A 19476-nucleotide genomic window follows, 5' to 3' on the forward strand; every position below is an offset into this window, starting at 1 on the left:
GTGATGTGACACGGTCAATTCATGATTTGTAGTATATGAGTTTTGCTGCAGAGTTAAAAGTTCTTTCATTAATTTCACAGAGATACCAAACAACTATTCAACTATTCAGATAAATTCTCTATTTTTTTGCCATCTCAATTTCAGTACTGAAACTCTATTAGTTTCTCTGATTTCTAAGGTTCAAAGCTTGCTATCTCAGAATCGATATGCCATTTTACTACAATTTGACCTTTCAGCTGCTTCTGATGTAGTCAGCCATGATATCTTGATTCAATTACTCTCAGATATAGGATTAGAAGAAAAAGTTCTAAGCTGGTTTAAAGGATTTCTTACATTACGCTCTTATGTGGTAAACTTTGAAGATAAGACATCTGCTGCATGGATGCCAGATTGTGGTGTCTCGCAGGGCTCTTCGTTCTCTCTGATTCTTTTCAACATTTATATGACCACATTAAAACACTATAAATTAAGTTCCATCGAGACGATGTTCACTTATGCTGATGATATCTTCATCCTGCTAGAAATTAATCCTAATTTGAGCTACTTTACAGCTAAAAACTCTTGTCAAATCCTTACAGCTATAACTCTTGTATATCTAAATTGCTATCGTGGTCACTTCAGACTCATATGAAGCTTAACACAAGAAACACAAAATTATTATGGTTTGGCCTAGAAATTAGTAATTTGCCATCTTCAGTTATCCTTAATTCTGGTGATATTTTGCATATAGAATCATCTTCTAGAGAACTGGGTGTTGTTTTGGATTCTTCTCTCTCTTTTCAATGCCAGGTAAATAATCTTATCCAAAAATGTTTCTTTAGTCTAAGCATGCTGAGAAAAGTTTGTCATCTGTTCCATCAAGATAATTTTTCAGTATTGGTTTAAACCCACTTGGTGCCCACACTTTTTGGGCTTGTGAGCTACTTTTACAATGACCAAGTCAAAATGATCTACCAATAATAAAATAAATAAATAAAAAACACAAAGCAAATGTACGCAGAGAAAATGTTAATTATCATTTATATTCCACGGGTGTTCAAAGAGGTCAAGGCAGTTGACTTTATGCAATGTCACCTCAGTAACAACTATACAAAAAATAGACAATTATACTCCCTCCCTTTTTACTAAACCGCGATAGCAGTTTTTAGCGCAGGGAGCTGCGCTGAATGCCCTGCGCTGCTCTTGATGTTCATAGGCTCCCTGTGTTAAAAACCGCTATTATTTAGTAAAAGGGGGCCATAGTGCAAAATATAGACAGCAGATAAAAATTCTCAAAATGGACACATTTTGATCACTAAATTGAAAATAAAATCATTTTTCCTACCTTTGTTGTCTGGTGATTTCATGAGTCTCTAGTTGCACTTTCTTCTTCTGACTGTGCATCCAATATTTCTTCCCTTCTTTCAGCCTCCTGTATGCTTCCTCTCCTCCAGACCTCATTCTCTCCCCCAACTTTTTCTTCCTCTCTTCTTGCCCTCCTCCCTTCTTTCTCTCCATCTTTCTTTCTGTCTCACTGCCCCCCTTTATTTTATTTATTTATTTTTTATTATTCATATTTTATTAATATTTGTTACATCGATAACAAAAATCAGGAAAAGAAACAGAACTTACAATTTCAAATTAATTCTTACACCAAGTCCACATTAAAGAAGGCCACCCAATACAGAAGGTAAAAATCTATATACGAAACAATATATAATCATCCTTTGCATGCAAAATGACCAAATCCAATATGTCCTTAAACTTCTTCAACAATTACATTAGTATCTAAAACTTTCAGTGAAACCTTATCAATCAAAAAATTCTCCAATTGTGATGGATTTGCAAAAACAAATTTATCAGCTTTAAAGTTAACGATGCACTTGCAAGGGAATAAAAAAAAAAAAAGTAGCTCCCACAGCTATAACTTTAGGTTTAAGCTGGAAGAACTGTTTTCTCCTATGTTGTGTCTGTCTCCCTGTCTTTCTCTCTCCATGCCCTTTCTATCTGTCTCTCTGTCTATCTGTCTCCCTGCCCTCCCCCAAGCCACCGCCGCTGCCATTGGAGAACAGGCCGCTACCGCCGCCGCCATCAGGGAACAGGCCGCTGCCGTAAAGAGGACACTGAAGCGCCGCACCAACCAACCATCTCCACCCGAAATCAATTCTAACGTCGGAGAGGAAGTTCCGGGCCAGCCAGGCAGCGATTTGATGGCCCGGAACATCCTCTCCGATGTCAGAATTGACGTTGAGTGAAGAACGATGGTCTGCCCGGCACTTCAGCGTCCTCTTTACAGGGTCGGGAAGCAGGTAGAACGGAAGGCAATGCAAGTCTATCATGGAGCCCGGAATGGGCTCCGCGATCGATTTACGTTGCCTTCGCGATTTACTGGTTGATCGCGATCGCCCTTTTGGGCACCCCTGGTTTAAACCATTATCTTGGCACAGCTGGATTACTGTAATTCCATTTATGTGGGATTAAGCAAAGGAAATGAGAAACGGTTGCAATTAACTCAAAATGCTGCAGCCAGACTGATTTTTGGAAAGAAAAAATTCAATCATGTGTCACCTCTGTTGAGGAAATTACATTGGCTTCCATTTCAATTTAAATGTGCCTGTATAGTCTTTAAAATTTTACATGGACTATTTGTTACTTTGATGTCTTTATCTCTAAACACCATGAGACCTTCGGGTATGAGAACAACTCATGTATAAGCTCTCTTTTCCATCATTAAGAGGAATCAAGTCCATTAGTAAAATTTCACATTCCTTTCCATACTTACTAACTGCAATATGGAATGAACTACCTCCTCATATTAGATTGTGTTTAACTCTTCAGATCTTACATAAAACCTTAAAAAATACTGTTTCATCACTTTTTAGGCAATAGCTAGAATGAATGTTAATGGATCTTTCTTTGTGATCTAATTATGTAAACCAAATCGAGCTCCTATTGTTAGGAGATGATTCAGTATATAAAACTAAGAATTAGATTAGATTAGAGTCGAGAATGACTACTGCCAACTTATTCAATCCCTTCTGCTCCAAAGTGGAGATGGTAGATGGTAGGGGCTCACCCTGCTGAAGATTTTCACTTGCCATTACTGCTCCACTTTTTTATGGGGCCAAAGATGATATTGCCAGTGGTATCCCCTCCATAGGATACTCTTCCATGCTCTGTCTGCATAGGAAGGTCACCCCTAGGTCGTGGTGGAAGGGAATGCAGCATGGGGCTCAATTGCACCAGTTCCAAACTTTCTCCTGTTGAATCTCCAGGAGTGCCCAACGTCGCAGTATCCATCAGCGGAAGACGAACCCGCAAGCCTCCAAAGTGGTCTGTTTCATCCAGGAAGGTTCGGCTGCCACTGAAGGGTAAAGCTTGAGCTTCGCCTTTCACTTCCCCCATTCCTACTAAGAGAAGCCAAGATGGTGTCTGAAGGTGAAGAGGTGTTAGCACTGCTCTCTACATATTTCTAATTTTAGTTTGTGATTATTTATTCCATACTGGGTGAGTGTGTATCTCTGTTCTGTGTGTATGAAAAAGACATGGTTTCCATTTAGCATTGACTATGCAGGATTGATTTGTACTAATCTGGCTTGTTTAGTTTTATAATGGGTATATTGATGTTCTAGTGTTCACTGCAGTGTTTAAAATGCTGTCTTTTCCTAGATGCACCCTTGTTGTATGACTTGTGAATTATTACTAAAAATATTTTTTTTCTATAGAGGAGGGGATGTTAAAAAAATGATAGGCCCCGAGTGTGAAATATGCTAGGTACACTACATCCCGAAATGCGCAGACATCAACGCGATGATGTCACGCACATATGTGATGTCATCATGTTGACGTCTGCACATGCGCAGATGCCCTCCAGCCATGGCCCTGAGCTTCCCATTACTGCCGATGGGGGGGGGGGGGGGGAAGGAGAGGTGAGGAGAAGGAGCAGAAGTGCTAGCGATGAGGAGAGGTACAGGCTTACTGACTTCAAAATGTGTCTCTCGCTGTGAGGCATGTCCTGTAAGCAGTCAGCTGGCACCAGCGCCTCTCCTCCTTGCCAGTGTCTTGCGGCACACTGTGAATCTGCATACTGCGGCACACAGTTTGCGATACACTGCTCTAAAGGCTTTTAGAGACCAGTTATCCAACAAAGTTATCCTGGTTCAAATACAAAATCAGGTATCCATGTACAATATGAACAAGCAGAAAAGGACAGGTTTGTACCCTATTACTTGACCAGTTTTAGAGCAATTCTACCTATAATAAAGCCTTAGAAAACTACAATCCCCCCAAATTTATGAAGTAATGCTTTATTTTTATGCTTTGAATAAAATCTTAACCATAGCATATTGAGAATGTGGATGACAGATTAGTACACACAGGTTTTAAAGAAGGAATTATTTTTTGTCTTTGTTTTTTTTAATAGGATAAGCATGTGCTGAAAGTAGTGGCTATAGAGAAAATGTTGGAAAAACTGAAAAAGTCAAATGAACTCCTAGAACTAATTCTTAAGGGTCTCAATGAGTATCTGGAAAAGAAGCGCCTCTTTTTCCCCAGATTCTTCTTTCTGTCTAATGATGAGCTTCTTGAGATTCTGTCAGAGACAAAAGACCCTTCAAGGTAAACTTTCCAACGTTTTAAAATGTTTTCGTTTTGCTTTGCCTTTGGCTTGTTAGACAGAGTAAAGAGTTTATTATAAATGTTGTAGCTGGCTACTAGATACATTTCTATATACTGCTTTTCAGTTTGTTTTGTTAGGCTCTAATTATATATACATATATATAATATGATTTTTCTCCTAAGCAATCCAAATGCAATATTGGGGCAACTGCAAAAACAATGTCAAATCCTTGGGGAAATTTCCCTTTGAAAATGAAGAGACTGGCAGCACCACAGGTACTAATGTATCAGTGGAAACAGCTGTTTTGCAGGATGGACTTACCGTATATACTCGAATAAAAATACACAACATTGATGTATCGTTAGTAAACATGTATGCTCCCAATTCTGATTCCCCAGATTTTTTTCTTAATCTTATTAGTAAGATTCAAGAACTTGAACCCCACCCATTAATTGTTGTGGATAAATTTAATACTCCAGTAGATCATTTCTTGGATAGACAATCTAAAAAAGTAAGTTCTCCCAACAGAGATCCACTTCTGCTTTTCACTCTATGATTCAACAATTAATCTTAACAGATCCCTGGAGGCTTCAGCATCCTGACGCTTGAGAATATACCCATCATTCAATCCCTCACCATTTCTTTTCACGTGTAGATTATATCTTTATCTCCCAATCCTTATTACAATCAGTAACTTCATCAAATATCTCACCAATCCTTATCTCAGACCAGGCCACAGTTTCTCTTTCCCTCGCATGGCAAGGTATGAGCTCTCCCCAATCTCCATTATGGAGATTACAACCATCTCTTCTTGAAGAAGACAATGTCCCACATATTAAAAAATTTATCCAATAATTTTTTACCATTAATAATAGCCCAAATATATCTCCCTCAACCCTTTGGGAATCCTTTAAAGCAACTTTGAGAGATGAACTTATCTCCATGGCAGCATTTAAAACTAAAATAGATAAATCTGCTATATTGAGTCTGGAAACCTCTATTAAACTTGAAGAAGCTAACTATATTGCTTCTAATGACCCTCTCATTTATAATAAGCTTTGTCAGTTAAAATATGAATACAATAAAAAAACTTTCAACTCAGGAAGGACATGAAATTTTCATCACTAAATCAAGATTCTATGCTGAAAGTAATAGATCCAGTAAAATGCTAGCTAATTATCTTAAACGGAAAACAGAAAAATTGCATGTTACAGTTATTAAGGACAAAAATGATACAACAGTTATTGCTTTCCAGGATATCCTTAAAGTTTATACCAATCGGAACTGATCTCAGATGACTCCCATATTCATAATTTTCTTCACAATCTCTCAGGGCCCAAATGGAACTCCTCTGATATCAACTTCTTAGAAAAAGAAATCTCTGAAGAAGAGCTTTTCATGGCTATGAAACAAATGTCTATTGGGAAATCACCTGGCCCAGACGGGATACCAATTGAGTTTTATAGACTTTTCAAATCAGAATTAACGCATTGGCTCCTAAATTTATACCAAAATCTCTCTCCGGAAATGGTAACCTCTAACAGATTAACAGATGCGGTTATAACAGTTATATCTAAGCCTCATAGAGACCCATTACTGGTGCAAAGACCCATTTCACTCCTTAATGTCGATTATAAAATATTTTCCAAAATTCTCTCTAATCGTTTTAAACCCATTATTAATAAGGTAATTCATCCTAACCAAAAGGGATTTATGCCAGGTAGGCTAATCTCTGATAATTCACGACTCTTCTTTCATGTCTTTCACATCGCACAATCTCTCTCAATGCTTGCTCTAGCTCTCTCATTTGATGCGGAGAAGGCATTTGATAGGATTGAGTGGAAATACCTATTTTTAGTCCTTAAATGTTTGGTGCCCCACCTAATTTTATTAAAATGATACAAATCCTTTACACTCATCCATCTGCAAGAATCAAAGTAAACAACTCATTGTCTCCTCTTTTTCAATTACAAAGAAGCACACGTCAAGGATGTCCTCTCTCTCCATACCTGTTTAACCTTGCTTTAGAACCATTGCTTATAGCACTAATCTAATCTAATCTAATCTAATCTAAACCTTAAGTTTATATACCGCATCATCTCCATGAGAATGGAGCTCGACACGGTTTACAAGAACTTAAAATGGTGGATAGAGAAGAAGAAAAAGGATTACATGAACTTTTGTGTAGAAGGGGGGAGAGAAAGAGGGGAAGGATAGAGCTACAATTTGCTGAAAAGCCAGGTTTTCAGTTGTTTGCGGAATAACTGAAGGGAGCTCAGGTTCCGCAGCGGGGTGGTGAGGTCGTTCCAAAGACCTGTGATTTTGAAGAGAAGGGATTTTCCCAGTTTGCCTGAATAGTGGATGCCGCGTGGAGAAGGGAAGGCTAGTTTAAGCCTTTGGGCAGTTCTGGAGGAGTCGGGACTGGAGGAGTTGAAAGACAATGGGATAAGAGGAGGCAGGATTCTGTGAATGATCTTGAAAGCCAGGCAGGAACATTTGAAATGGATTCTGGAGATTATTGGGAGCCAATGAAGTTTGGCAAGGAGTGGGGAGGCATGGTCAGACTTGCGTTTTGAGAAGATCAGTTTGGCTGCAGTATTCTGGATTAGCTGGAGTCTTAGAATACTTTTTTTTGATAGATTTAAGTAGATGGCGTTGCAGTAATCTAGTTTGGAGAGGATGATGGATTGGACAAGGATGGCAAAGTGTTGTTGGCTGAAGTAGGATCTAGCTTTCCTCAGCATGTGAAGGCTGAAAAAGCATGATTTTGCCAAGGAGTTGAGGTGGTCATTGAGGGAGAGAGAGGAATCGATAGTGATACCAAGGACCTTGCATGAGAACTCGAGCTGTAGTGTATCGCCTGTGGGTAGTGTGAAAAGTGTGGGCAGGTGTTCGAATTTTGGGCCGAGCCAGAGTAGTTTTGTTTTAGATTCGTTTAGTTTCATCTGTACCTAGAGGGACCAGGCACGGAGTCTCATTATGCAAGCTGTAATGTTTTCGTGGAGGTTGGTGAGGTTCTGGTCAGTCTCAAGGAGGACAAGGATGTCATCTGCATAAGTGTAGATTGTTTCCAGGGGGGATAGTTGAAAGAGTTTCAGGGAGGACATGTAGATGTTAAAGAGAATAGGGGAAAGGGGTGATCCTTGAGGGACACCGCAAGATGGAGTCCAAGGAGTGGACATGGTGCCATTTGTGTTGACGGTGTAGGAACGGAAGCGTAAGAAGTTTGAGAACCACATTAGGACGGTGGAGTCGATTCCAATCTCGGAAAGTTGGTAAAGTAGTATGTCGTGATGGACGACATCAAAAGCAGCGGAAAGATCGAATACTAAGATTAAATACAGATGTGCAAGGACTATCTGTAGATTCCGTGGACATCAAATTATCTGCTTACATAGATGATATCTTTTTATATGTCTCCAATCCTGATAAATCAATTCCAGTGATTCTGAATACCATTGCGGAGTTCTCTATATTCTCCGGTAATAAAACAAACCAACAAAAAAATGGAATCCCTTCTCCTAAATATGCTTACCCATTCTAGTTCAGTCACCTCTCATTGTTTGGTATGGGATCCATCCAAGCTTAAATACTTAGGTATTGAACTCTCTCAATCCTTAGATGACACGATTGTCATTAATAGTGACAAACTTATTTCATCAATTAAAACAATAACTCATTCTTGGCACCCACTTAACCTTTCATCGTGGGGTCGACTAGAAATGATAAAAATGATGATAGCTCTAAATATAAATTATATTCTACTCGTGATCCCCGTGTTATTCCATATCTCCTATAAAACCATTGATCGAATTCTCACTGCATTTCTCTGGAAACAAAAGCAACCCAGATTGTCCTTGAAAAAATTAAAGATGAAAAGAGAACATGGAGGGGTGTTTTTTTCCTGATTTTATCAACTACCATAAAGCTTTCATTACACATCAGGGACTTCATTGGTTCACTGAGCATTCTTATTATACTCCTTCCTGATACTTGCTTGAAGAAACACTATCCCAACCTATTCCCTTACACACGCTATTATCAGTACCATGCTTTTATATTAAAAATCCAATCTTACTCTCCACCTATAAATGCTTAGGAGAATTTGGTACTTGATTTTCCTTTTCATTCATCAACATATGCCTATCTTTGGTTCAATTCCCACATTCTCATTAACAGAACTCTATTCCTTTGGAGGGAATGGATAGATAAAGGTATTCTCAGGCTTCATGATGTTCTAACTCCTGAGAAAGGCAACAACAAACAAAAATCCAACATGAGAAACAAAAAACAAAAACTGCAATGATGATATACAGGATACCAAGGCTTTATTAGACAATCATAAAAAAACATAAAAGTTTTTTTTCCAAAAGGACTGATAAGACCGGATCCAACATGGTCCGTGTTTCGAAGAAATCACTCCTTCCTCAGGGGTCCTAACATATATCAGAACAAAGTGACCTGATGGATAACAACTGTATAAAAACTGGAAACAGCATTGAATCACCGTAAATGCTCTTGCGCAATGCAGGGCCAAAACTCCTGAGAAAACCTTGAACCCCTTCTCCAAATTAAGAGAAAGTTATTCATTAAATGTTAAAGACCATTACAAATGGCTGCAACTACATCACTGCCTCAGTTATAAAAATCTCTTACAAATTTTTCATACTCATTGTCCTTCTATTTTGACGCAAGCCACAGTCTTATTACAGAAAGGACATTCAGCTTCAAACCTATATAAGATGTTATTACCTACAGATATTTCTTCAATAGAGAGCCTGCAACATATCTGGGAAAAAGATTGTGGTTCTCCCTTGGGGGCACAGGACTGGTCGTAATTTTGGAAAAGAACGGCAAGGCCTTTGGCTTCAGCTAACATGTCCCAATCCATGTATTTCCTGTACCATAAAGCCTTGTGGACTCCACATAAGCTCTCACAGACAGGCCTCCTTCCATCTAATAATTGTTGGAACTGTGGACGAGCTGTTGGCTCATTACTTCATATGATATATGATTGTCATATGTATCACAATAATGGAAAAATTTGGAATATTATACTAAAAATTTTTGATATCCAAGCTATCTCTCTCTCCATAGTAATTTTCAAGTCTCACACTCCAGGAATGGTTCTAAGTGAAAATCATACTAAACTCCTTGATATTCTTCTCTCTATAGCACTTAAACACATTCTTTCTAATTGGAAGTCAACTAGCTCTCTCTCCTCACATCACTGGTGGCAATTAGTTTTATATTACTATAAATATGAATTGGTCCTTGCCAAGAAATTTGGAACCACAATCTTTTTCAATAGACACTGGTCCCCTTTGCAAGCATATTTGCAATCATTTTCCAGCAGTGTTTAATGTTGAAACCTTAATTTATATCAATTCTCTCTGTTTTTAATGTAAGCATACAAACAGATATTGTAACTCTATGTTTTGTATTGATTCATGTGAACTTCAGTTTTATATTCTCTTGTATTTTTCAAAATCTCAATAAACTTTCATGGGAAAAAAAGAAACATGTCAATAAAAAAACAAAATTAACTCTAGCGATCTTTTCTATTAGAATTCTTTTACCCCCCTCCTTTACAAAATCACGCTAGTGTTTTTAGCACTGGCTGTGGTGGTAAGAACTCCGATGCCCATAGAATTCCTATAAGTGTAGGAGGTCTTACTGTCGCAGCTGGCACTAAAAACGCTAGCATGGCTTTATAAAGGAGGGGATAACCTCTTAAAATTTATTAATTAATTCTAAATCACCTAGACAACTTTATTTGCTAGGCGATGTATTAAAAACTAAGGCTTCCTTTTATGAAACTGCGATAGCAGTTTCTAGTGCGGGGAGCAGCGCTGAATGGTCTGCGCTGCTTCCTATGAGCGTTGGGAGCAGCGCGGGCCATTCAGCGCAGCTCCCTGTGTTAGAAACTGCTGTCGCAGTTTTGTAAAAGAGGGGGTAAGCTCCTTTTACTAAACTGCAGAAGAGCTGCTTATCATGGGCCGGTGAGGAATATGCTCCAACGCTCATTCAATTCCTATGAGTGTCGGAGCATTTACCTTGCCAGACTGCAGTAAGAAGCTCTTCTGCAGTTTAGTAAAACCCACCGTATCATTCCCTTGATAAGAGAACTCTTCTATGACACTATTCGCACAGCCATTTTCTCTGTTACAGCCCCCACCTTGTGGAATGCCCTTCTTGCTGATCTTTGCTTAGAAAACTCTTTAGATAAATTCAAAATCAAACTCAAAACCTTCCTTTTTAAAGACGCCTATACCTTGTAAATCCTGATTTCAACAACTAATGTTCCTCTTTTGTAAAACCTCTTTGACAACCAATTGTCCTTCCCTCCCCTTTTTGCCTCCCTTTATTTTTTATTTTCCATTTCAATGTATTTAATAACTTTCCTCTCCCCTTGTTTCCCTTCCGTATCATGTATGTATATGCGTAAGTGCTTCCCTCCTTTTAGCTTAGCCATGCTTTTATTTTAAATTTTTAAAATTTTTATATTCTATTTTATTGTTAACCATTTAGATACTTGTATAATAAATGGTATATCAAAAATAAAGAAAACTTGAAACTTGGATATTTATCAGAGATCTTTTATTTATGTACTGTATATCTATGAGGAGCCGCTGAAAAGTTCTTAGCCCAACCAAGAAGAGAATGATGTGGAATCATGAAACTTACAAGTTATTCCACACTTTTCATTTCAGTTATATGAAATAAAATGAAAAGTGTCAAGAAAAGTGTGGAATAACTGTAAGTTTTACAGCTCCACTTCATTCTCTTCTTAGTTGGGCTGAGAACTTTTCAGTAGCCCCTCATATATCTATCTTTAAAAGGTAAATTATAGTAATATATATCAACATACCTTTCTTTTTTTTCTGCAGGGTGCAGCCTCACTTGAAAAAGTGCTTTGAAGGAATTGCCCAAGTAGAATTCACAGATGTTTTAGATATTACTCATATGAAAAGCAGTGAGGGAGAAATAGTGGAGCTCACAACCACAATCTCAACATCCAAAGCTAGAGGACAAGTGGAAAAGTGGTTACTTGAACTGGAAAAAGCCATGTTAAATTCTATTCACAAGGTAATTTGATTGCATATTTGTTTAAGTTGAAAATTGAACTAAAATTCCAGACTTTAGATTGCTATATCAGCTATAAAAAGGAAAGCACTGAAATAAACTCCTAAGGCAACATTTGATGTCTTCCTCCATGCCTCACCTATCAAGGGGGAGGTAGCACGTAGGAAAGCTAAGCAGCATAAACATTCTTCTCCTTCTAGGTAAGGCATGACATCATCATAGGCATCCACCTCCTTGACACATAATAAGTGTTGACTCATCATCCATTGCTCTCCATTGCTTCAGATAATGTTTCCGCCTAGGCGTGCCTTGACATTGAAGTCTCCCAAGCCCAGATAACATGCACCACAGAATGCTTCCATGCCAATATCTCTTCTGGTACAGATGCTGACTCTTAGGCAAAGAAGAACTTTTGGGGCTACTGCAGATGCAGTCTTTAAAGGCATCCATTCCTGCCTCAGCCCAGCCTAAGGATACATTGAGGCATTGATTGAGGATGATGTTGTGCACCCCTGCTCAACATCAAGCATTGGGGTCGGCACAGACACATTCACCGTATGCATCATCATTGGCAAAGAACTTATCTCCTGGGTCAGAGCATCAACCCCTGCCCAGATGCTTCTCTCAATGCATACTCGTAGATTCGCCTATGAGAGAATATTTTCTCTTGAGTGAAAAAAATATTTCCTCCTATTGGTTTTAAAAGTATTACTCTGAGCTTCTTGACTATGAATTGCCACCAAATGACTGTATCAAGATACCTTTACATTAGGTCATGAAAAATATCCTCTATCAGTCCAGGTAGCTCCTAAAAAAAATTGACATAATGTACAGAATACAGAAGTGCTCAGAGTTTGAGAGAACACAACTTCAACATCACTCTCTAGTTGTGGAATATGCTGTAAAATGCTCATGCAGTTCAAGGTTTCTGCTCCTTGAGGAAGGGAAACAAAAAACTAGACTCTTTTAGTAAATGCATTATTCAGTCATCCATGCTCATAAATAGAATTATGGACTACCAGTTCTGTTCTTCCATTTATTAAAAATCCTTGCTTAAACAATTTTCAGAGTATGAGGAATTCTGTCCCCAGGACAAAGACTTCCAACCAGTGGCGTACCTAGGGTATGTGGCACCCGGGGCCCATCATTTTTTGACACCCCCCCCCCCCTCATGGAAAAATTTTTTTTTTTTTTTTTTTTTTTGCAATAACCATGAAATGGAATAAATGGTCAGAATAGAAACAGGCAGTGAAAATTTTCTTTTATTGAACCTCATTTATGTAACCATTATTCCAAACATAACATAACATAAATTATGTCGGAATTGTCATGACATCAGAAGTACATATGGAGTAGTTGCAGGTGATGCTTGGGACAGTTCTGATTATGTTAGTTTGGTTTTATGTGTTTTTTTGAATAGAAGGGTTTTTATTTTTTTTTTTAAAGGTTTTGTAGTTTGTGGTCGAGGTCAATAGGTTGTAGAGTTGGGGGTCAAGTGTTGCAGCTCGAATGGCTAGGAGGTTGTCGAACAGTTTTTTTTCTTTTGACGTTTTTGGTTGGAGGGTGTGTGAATGGTGCGTGAGTTCTCCTATGTCTGTTTGAAGTGGATTGAATTATTTAGCTGAAGAAATTAGTTACCCCCCCATTCCACACACATTAATTCTCTTCCATTTTTGTTCCCATTATAAAAAAACACTGATAAGTTCCCAGGAAAAAAATACATTAAAATAAGAAGTGAAAACAAAGGCCCCTACAGATGAGAACATAACATAAGAATAGCCTAACTGGGTCACACCAATGGTCCATCATGCCCAGTAGCCCATTCTCATGGTAGCCAATAGTGCTGCCCGATTCAGAGAAAAATATTTCATTCGATTCGATTCACCCTGTTGAATCGATTTTTCGATTAGATTCACTGTTAATGACACCGCTTTTTAAGTTTAAACAAAGTATAACAATAAATTTCACAACAACAATAAATTTCACAAAGTACTTAAAAAAAAAAAATCACATTTTTCCATTAAAGCAGTTCTGGAGACATTTGCTTGAACAGTCTTTTTTCCCAGTCCATAAGCAAGCAATATGAAAAAGATTTCCTTAATTATCTACTCAAACATTTTTGCTATTTACTTTCATTGTACCCCTAGACTATTATTCAGTAGAAAAAATTTAGTTTGTTCAATCAAGCAGAACATTCACTCATAGAAGTCCAATGTCCACACAGGATTTGATTGAACAAACCATATTTTTTCTACTGAATAATAGTTTAGGTATACTGAATAGCAAAAATGTTAAAGCCACACAGAAAAGCAGTAAAAGTCAATAGGTTCTCCAAGTGGGAACAACCTGATGTCTCAGCACTTGAGGAAAAGACCACGTAATAATGTTTATAAGATAAATCATATAAATGATTATACTGAAGCAGGGTGTCCTCAGCGTGAGAGGTAAGCGAGAGGAGAGAATTCTCCAGTGCTTTACACAATAAGGCTCCTCTGCCTGCAGTGCACACCATCATAGGACACCTCAGGTGTGCTCAAATTAATCAATGTGATAAATTAAACAGTGATAAACAATTGGTCAATCACAAGAGTGCAAGATCAAACAGGTTGTTCCCACTCAGAGAACCTATTGACTTTACTGCTTTTCTGTGTGAGTAGATAATTAAGCAAATTTCTGATAGCCTACAGAACTGATTCTCACCTTCCATCCCCAGCCCCCAAGACTTACCAGACCCCCCCTGCCGATGCATTTACTTACTGCCTGAACTGGATATTAAATCGTGGGGAAGAGAGGAGAAATGCGGGGAAAGAGCCAGCCAAAACTAGTATTTGTTGCTGCTGAGTGCACCAATCCAGGGCAAGCAGACGCTTCCCCCATGTCTTAATAACAGACAATGGACTTTTCCTCCAGGAATTTGTCCAAACCTTTCTTAAAACCAGCTACGCTATCTACTTTTAACATAACTTCTGGCCACTTCATTTTTAAGCTTAGATCTTTCCTTCCAAACAGAGACCTTGCTAGATGTCAAATACAGCACAAGGTAACTTCACATGGACTTAACTGTGCAGGAAATGAATCTCCTCATACACCCACCATATAGTGCAAAAATGTGCAAAGGTCTGTTTTTTTCTTTCGATCACTACATAGCCTAATGCCACACAAGCAGCGCTGTTACAAACATATTCTGAAGGTCAATGCTAAGGTTGACAAAGTTTCCTTCCTTGGACCAGAAGGAGATACTGACAAACCACTGGAAGAGATTCTAAAACAACTACCCAGAAATAACACCCAAAGACCCACTCAGTGTGTGAACCAGTTGAGTGGAGTGGACTAACTGGGGGTGGAAATGGGCCCAGAGTTTGCTCAGCAGAATTTCCCAGACTACCTCTTCCTCTCAACACACTGACATGCTACCACCACCACCAACACTAGGAACACCTCACCGAGTATGCCAGCAATGCTTATAAACTTTATAAAACACATTATTATATTTTCTTATAAAGCATATATTTTAACTGAACTCAGCCTTGCCATTCACAAAAATAGAAAAGTTCCCATTTCAAGCTGTCTCATGTACACTTTTCAAATCTAACATATTGTAATCACAAAACAGAAAATAAAATTATTTTTTCTACCTTTTGTTCTCTGATCAATATTCAAATCTTGTTGGTCCCAGGCTCTTGTTGTCTTGCTTGCCAGGGTCTCCTTTCTCCGTGCTAACCATCCGTCTGCCATCTCTGTTCTCCCCTTCCGTTTCCCTTCCCTCTCCCGGAGATCTGGCATCTTTCCTTTTTTTTGTCTCCATCCACAGATTCACCTTTTCTCAACTCCCCACCACCCCAGGATCCACCATCTCTCCCTTTCTGTTCCCAACTATCCTCCTATCCAGTATCTCTATCCCCCCTCCACACCATCCCCTGTTTCCAAGTTCTCTCCCTTTCTGTTCCTTCCCTCCCTAAATCCCATTATGCACCATCTCTCTCCCACTCCTCTGTTTTTAGACCCATTATTTCTAACCCCCAAAGTCTGGCATATGCACGTATCTTTGAACCCCCCCTTCCCTCTCTCCCTCTGTGTACTTTTACACCAGGACCCCCCTCCCCCGAAGGTCTGTCCCCCCTCAGAAGGGCTACACCCCACCCCTGAAGACCTGCACCCCCCGAAGGACTTTACCTCCCACCCGAAGGTCTGTCCCCCTCTGAACGCCTAAACCCCACCCCTGAAGGCCTGCACCCTCCCCGAAGGATTGTACCCCCCACCCGAAGGTCTGTCCCCCCCTGAAGGCCTGCACCCATCCCGAAGGCCTGCACCCACCCCGAAGGCCTGCACCCACCCCGAAGGCCTGCACCCACCCCGAAGGCCTGTCCCCCCCCCCTTGAAGGCCTGACCCCCCCTTGAAGGCCTGCCTGCTTGTCCCCCCTTGAAGGCCTATCCCCCCTTAAAGGTCTGCCTGTCCCACCCCCTTGTAGGCCTGTCCCCCCTTAAAGGTCTGCCTGTCCCACCCCCTTGTAGGCCTGTCCCCCCCTTGAAGGCCTGACCCCCCCTTGAAGGCCTGCCTGCTTGTCCCCCCTTGAAGGCCTGTCCCCCCCTTGAAGGTTGGCACCCCCCCAAAGGCCTGCACCCCCTTGAAGGCCTGTCCCACCCCCTTGTAGGCCTGTCCCCCCCTTGAAGGCCTGCCTGCTTGTCCCCCCTTGAAGGCCTGTCCCCCCCCTTGAAGGCCTGCATCCCCCCTTGAAGGTTGGCACCCCCCCAAAGGCCTGCACCCCCTTGAAGGCCTGTCCCACCCCCTTGTAGGCCTGTCCCCCCCTTGAAGGCCTGCCTGCTTGTCCCCCCTTGAAGGCCTGTCCCCCCCCTTGAAGGCCTGCATCCCCCCTTGAAGGTCGGCACCCCCCCTGAAGGCATGCACCCCCCCTGAAGGCCTGTCCCCCCTTGAAGGCCTGTCCCCCCCCTTGTAGGCCTGCACCCCCTTGTAGGCCTGTCCCCCCCCCTTGTAGGCCTGTTCCCCCCTTGAAGGCCTGCCTGCCTGTCCCCCCCTTGAAGGCCTGCACCCCCTTGAAGGTCTGCACCCCCCCCGAAGACCTGCACCCCCCCTTGAAGGCCTGCCTGCCTGCCTGTCACCCCCCTCCCCCTTGAAAGTCTGCCTGCCCGCCCGCCCGCCCCACCCTGAAGGCCTGATGCCCCGACCCACCCCGAAGGACCATTCGCCCCCCTGGCCTCCCCGCACTACCTATGAAGCAGCCGCAGCAGGATCGCGACGTCAGCTATCTTTGCGCTGCTTAGGAGCTGCTTCCTGCGCCGGGCTACCTTAAGCTACTGCCCCCCCCACGCCCGAAGGACCGCTCGCCCCACTGACCTTCCAGCACACCTATGAAGCAGCCCGCAGCAGGATCGCGCCGTCAGCAATCCCTCAGCTGCTTGGGCGCTGCTTCCTGCGCCGCGGTCCCGCCCCCTCCTCTGACGTCAGAGGAGGGACGGGACCGCGGCGCAGGAAGCAGCGCCCAAGCAGCTGAGGGATTGCTGACGGCGCGATCCTGCTGCGGGCTGCTTCATAGGTGTGCTGGAAGGTCAGTGGGGCGAGCGGTCCTTCGGGCGTGGGGGGGGACTGAGCGGCAAGGCCGGGAACACCCCCTCAGGGCTGGTACCCGGGGCGGCCCGCCCCCCCCGCCCCCCCCTAGGTACGCCACTGCTTCCAACAGTTATCCATGTTCAGTACAAGAAAGTTCTTAGCTAGAGGCATATTTGATACATTTAATGTTTCTTCTATAACATCAGCAGTGGCTTATGCTATGTGCCATTTAAAATGGCTCAGTCTCTGATCTGGCAATTTCAGTCCAGGAGCACCTATCAGATATTTCTTGCAAGGGTGATGATCTGTTTGGAGTCAAGATTGAAGAAGTGGCTGATAAAATTAAAAATCACACAGACACAGACCTCAAACCTCTGAGTCATCTTCTAGAAGATACTCTACTCCATCTAGATGTTCATAATACTACAACATGAAATATCATTAGAGTCAGCCATCTTCATCATCCTCTAGGCCTGCTGGTCAGCATTCCTCTGGAAAACAACAAAAGACACAACAGTCTCAACCTCATTCTCCATTCTCAGTCCAAAATGCCCATTTGATTCTTTTCTAGAGAGCATTGCCAGTGTTCCCCTCATTCTATCTCCCACTCTTACCATTGGAGGCAGATTGCTCTTTCTTCCTCAGCGTTAGACTCTTATCACAACTGACCAGTGAGTACTTTGAGTTATCTCTCATAGCTATGCCCTACATTGGATCCACAAGCCTCCAACCCACTCTCTAAAAGAGTCTATTTTCAACTCCCTCCAGAAGACTCTCCATCATCAAGAACTCTCAGCCCTTCAACAACACAATGCAACAGAACCTATTCTTCTGCAGGAGAGAGGCCAAGGGTTCTATTCAAAGTATTTCTTAATTCCAAAAGAGGCTGGAGGCTTTCGACCCATTTTAGTCCTCCGAGGCCTAAACAAATTTTTTCTGAAGGAGAAGTTTCACATGGTCTCTCTGGGAACCCTTTTACCCCTCCTAGAAAAAGGAGATTGGCTTTTGCTCTCTAGATCTCAATGCAGCCTACACTCACATATCCATCCTACCTGTTCACAGGAAGTATCTCTGCTTCCATATAAGTCCTTGACACTTCCAGTACAAGGTCTTGCCATTCAGACTAGCCTCTGTTCCTCATGTCTTCACAAAATGCCTAGTAATATTTGCGGCGACCCTCCACAATAGGAATCTCAGGTAAGTTCTGGAACTGGTTCCAAGGATTCTTAAAAACACGATCTTATCAAGTGATTAGTGATGGAAATTATTCTCACCCCCTGGGACAACCCTTGTGGTGTGCCCAGGGCTCCCCATTGTCACCTACACTATTTAACATCTATATTTCACCACTTGGATATTGCAGTTTAAATTTGAAATTTCATATTTATGCCGATGATATCTCTATTCTGTTTCCCCTATACAAGTTCACTGTGGAAGTCATAAATCAGATATCATCCATATTACTTCAGATAGAAACATAGAAACATAGAAGATGACAGCAGATAAGGGCCATAGCCCATCAGGTCTGCCCACTCTACTGACCCACCCCCAAATCCTAGGGATCCCACTCCTGGTGACAGGTTCCCTTGGCTTAACCCTCTAAGGGATCCCACATGGACATCCCATTTGCTCTTAAATTTTTGCACGCTGTTTGCCTCGATCACCTGCGCCGAGAGCTTGTTCCAAGGATCAACCAATCTCTCGGTGAAGAAATATTTCCTGGTGTCGCCATGAAATTTCCCGCCCCTGAGTTTGAGCGGATGCCCTCTTGTGGCTGAGGGTCCTTTGAGAAAAAGAATCTCTTCTTCCATCTCGATACGGCCGGTAATTTACTTAAACGCCTCGATCATGTCTACTCTCTCCCTACGTTCCTCGAGTGAGTACAGCCGCAAATTTTTCAGCCTTTCCTCGTACGATAGATCCTTGAGCCCCGAGACTATCCTGGTGGCCATCCGTTGCACCGACTCTACTCTCAGCACATCTTTTCGGTAGTGTGGCCTCCAGAATTGCACACAGTATTCCAAATGAGGTCTCACCATGGTTCTGTATAATGGCATTATGACTTCAGGCTTCCGGCTGACGAAACTCCTGCGGATGCAACCTAACAACTGTCTTGCCTTAGATGAAGCCTTCTCCACATGATCAGCAGTTTACATGTCTGCACTGATAATCACTCCCAAGTCTCGTTCTGTTGAAATTCTAGCTAAGGTCTCACCATTCAAGGTGT

General features: G+C 41.6%; 1 protein-coding gene across 1 annotated transcript in view; it reads left to right on the forward strand.

Moving 5' to 3' along the window:
* The window catches only part of DNAH7 (dynein axonemal heavy chain 7), a 707015-nt gene that overhangs the window by 198551 nt on the left and 488988 nt on the right, over window positions 1–19476 (forward strand). The window contains exons 16-17 of the mRNA XM_033944671.1: window positions 4403–4596; window positions 11488–11686. Of these exons, the coding sequence (XP_033800562.1) occupies window positions 4403–4596; window positions 11488–11686 (393 nt within the window). The remainder of the gene's footprint in view (window positions 1–4402; window positions 4597–11487; window positions 11687–19476) is intronic.

Source organism: Geotrypetes seraphini, chromosome 5 (genome assembly GCF_902459505.1).
Source record: "Geotrypetes seraphini chromosome 5, aGeoSer1.1, whole genome shotgun sequence".
Lineage (NCBI taxonomy): Eukaryota > Metazoa > Chordata > Amphibia > Gymnophiona > Dermophiidae > Geotrypetes > Geotrypetes seraphini.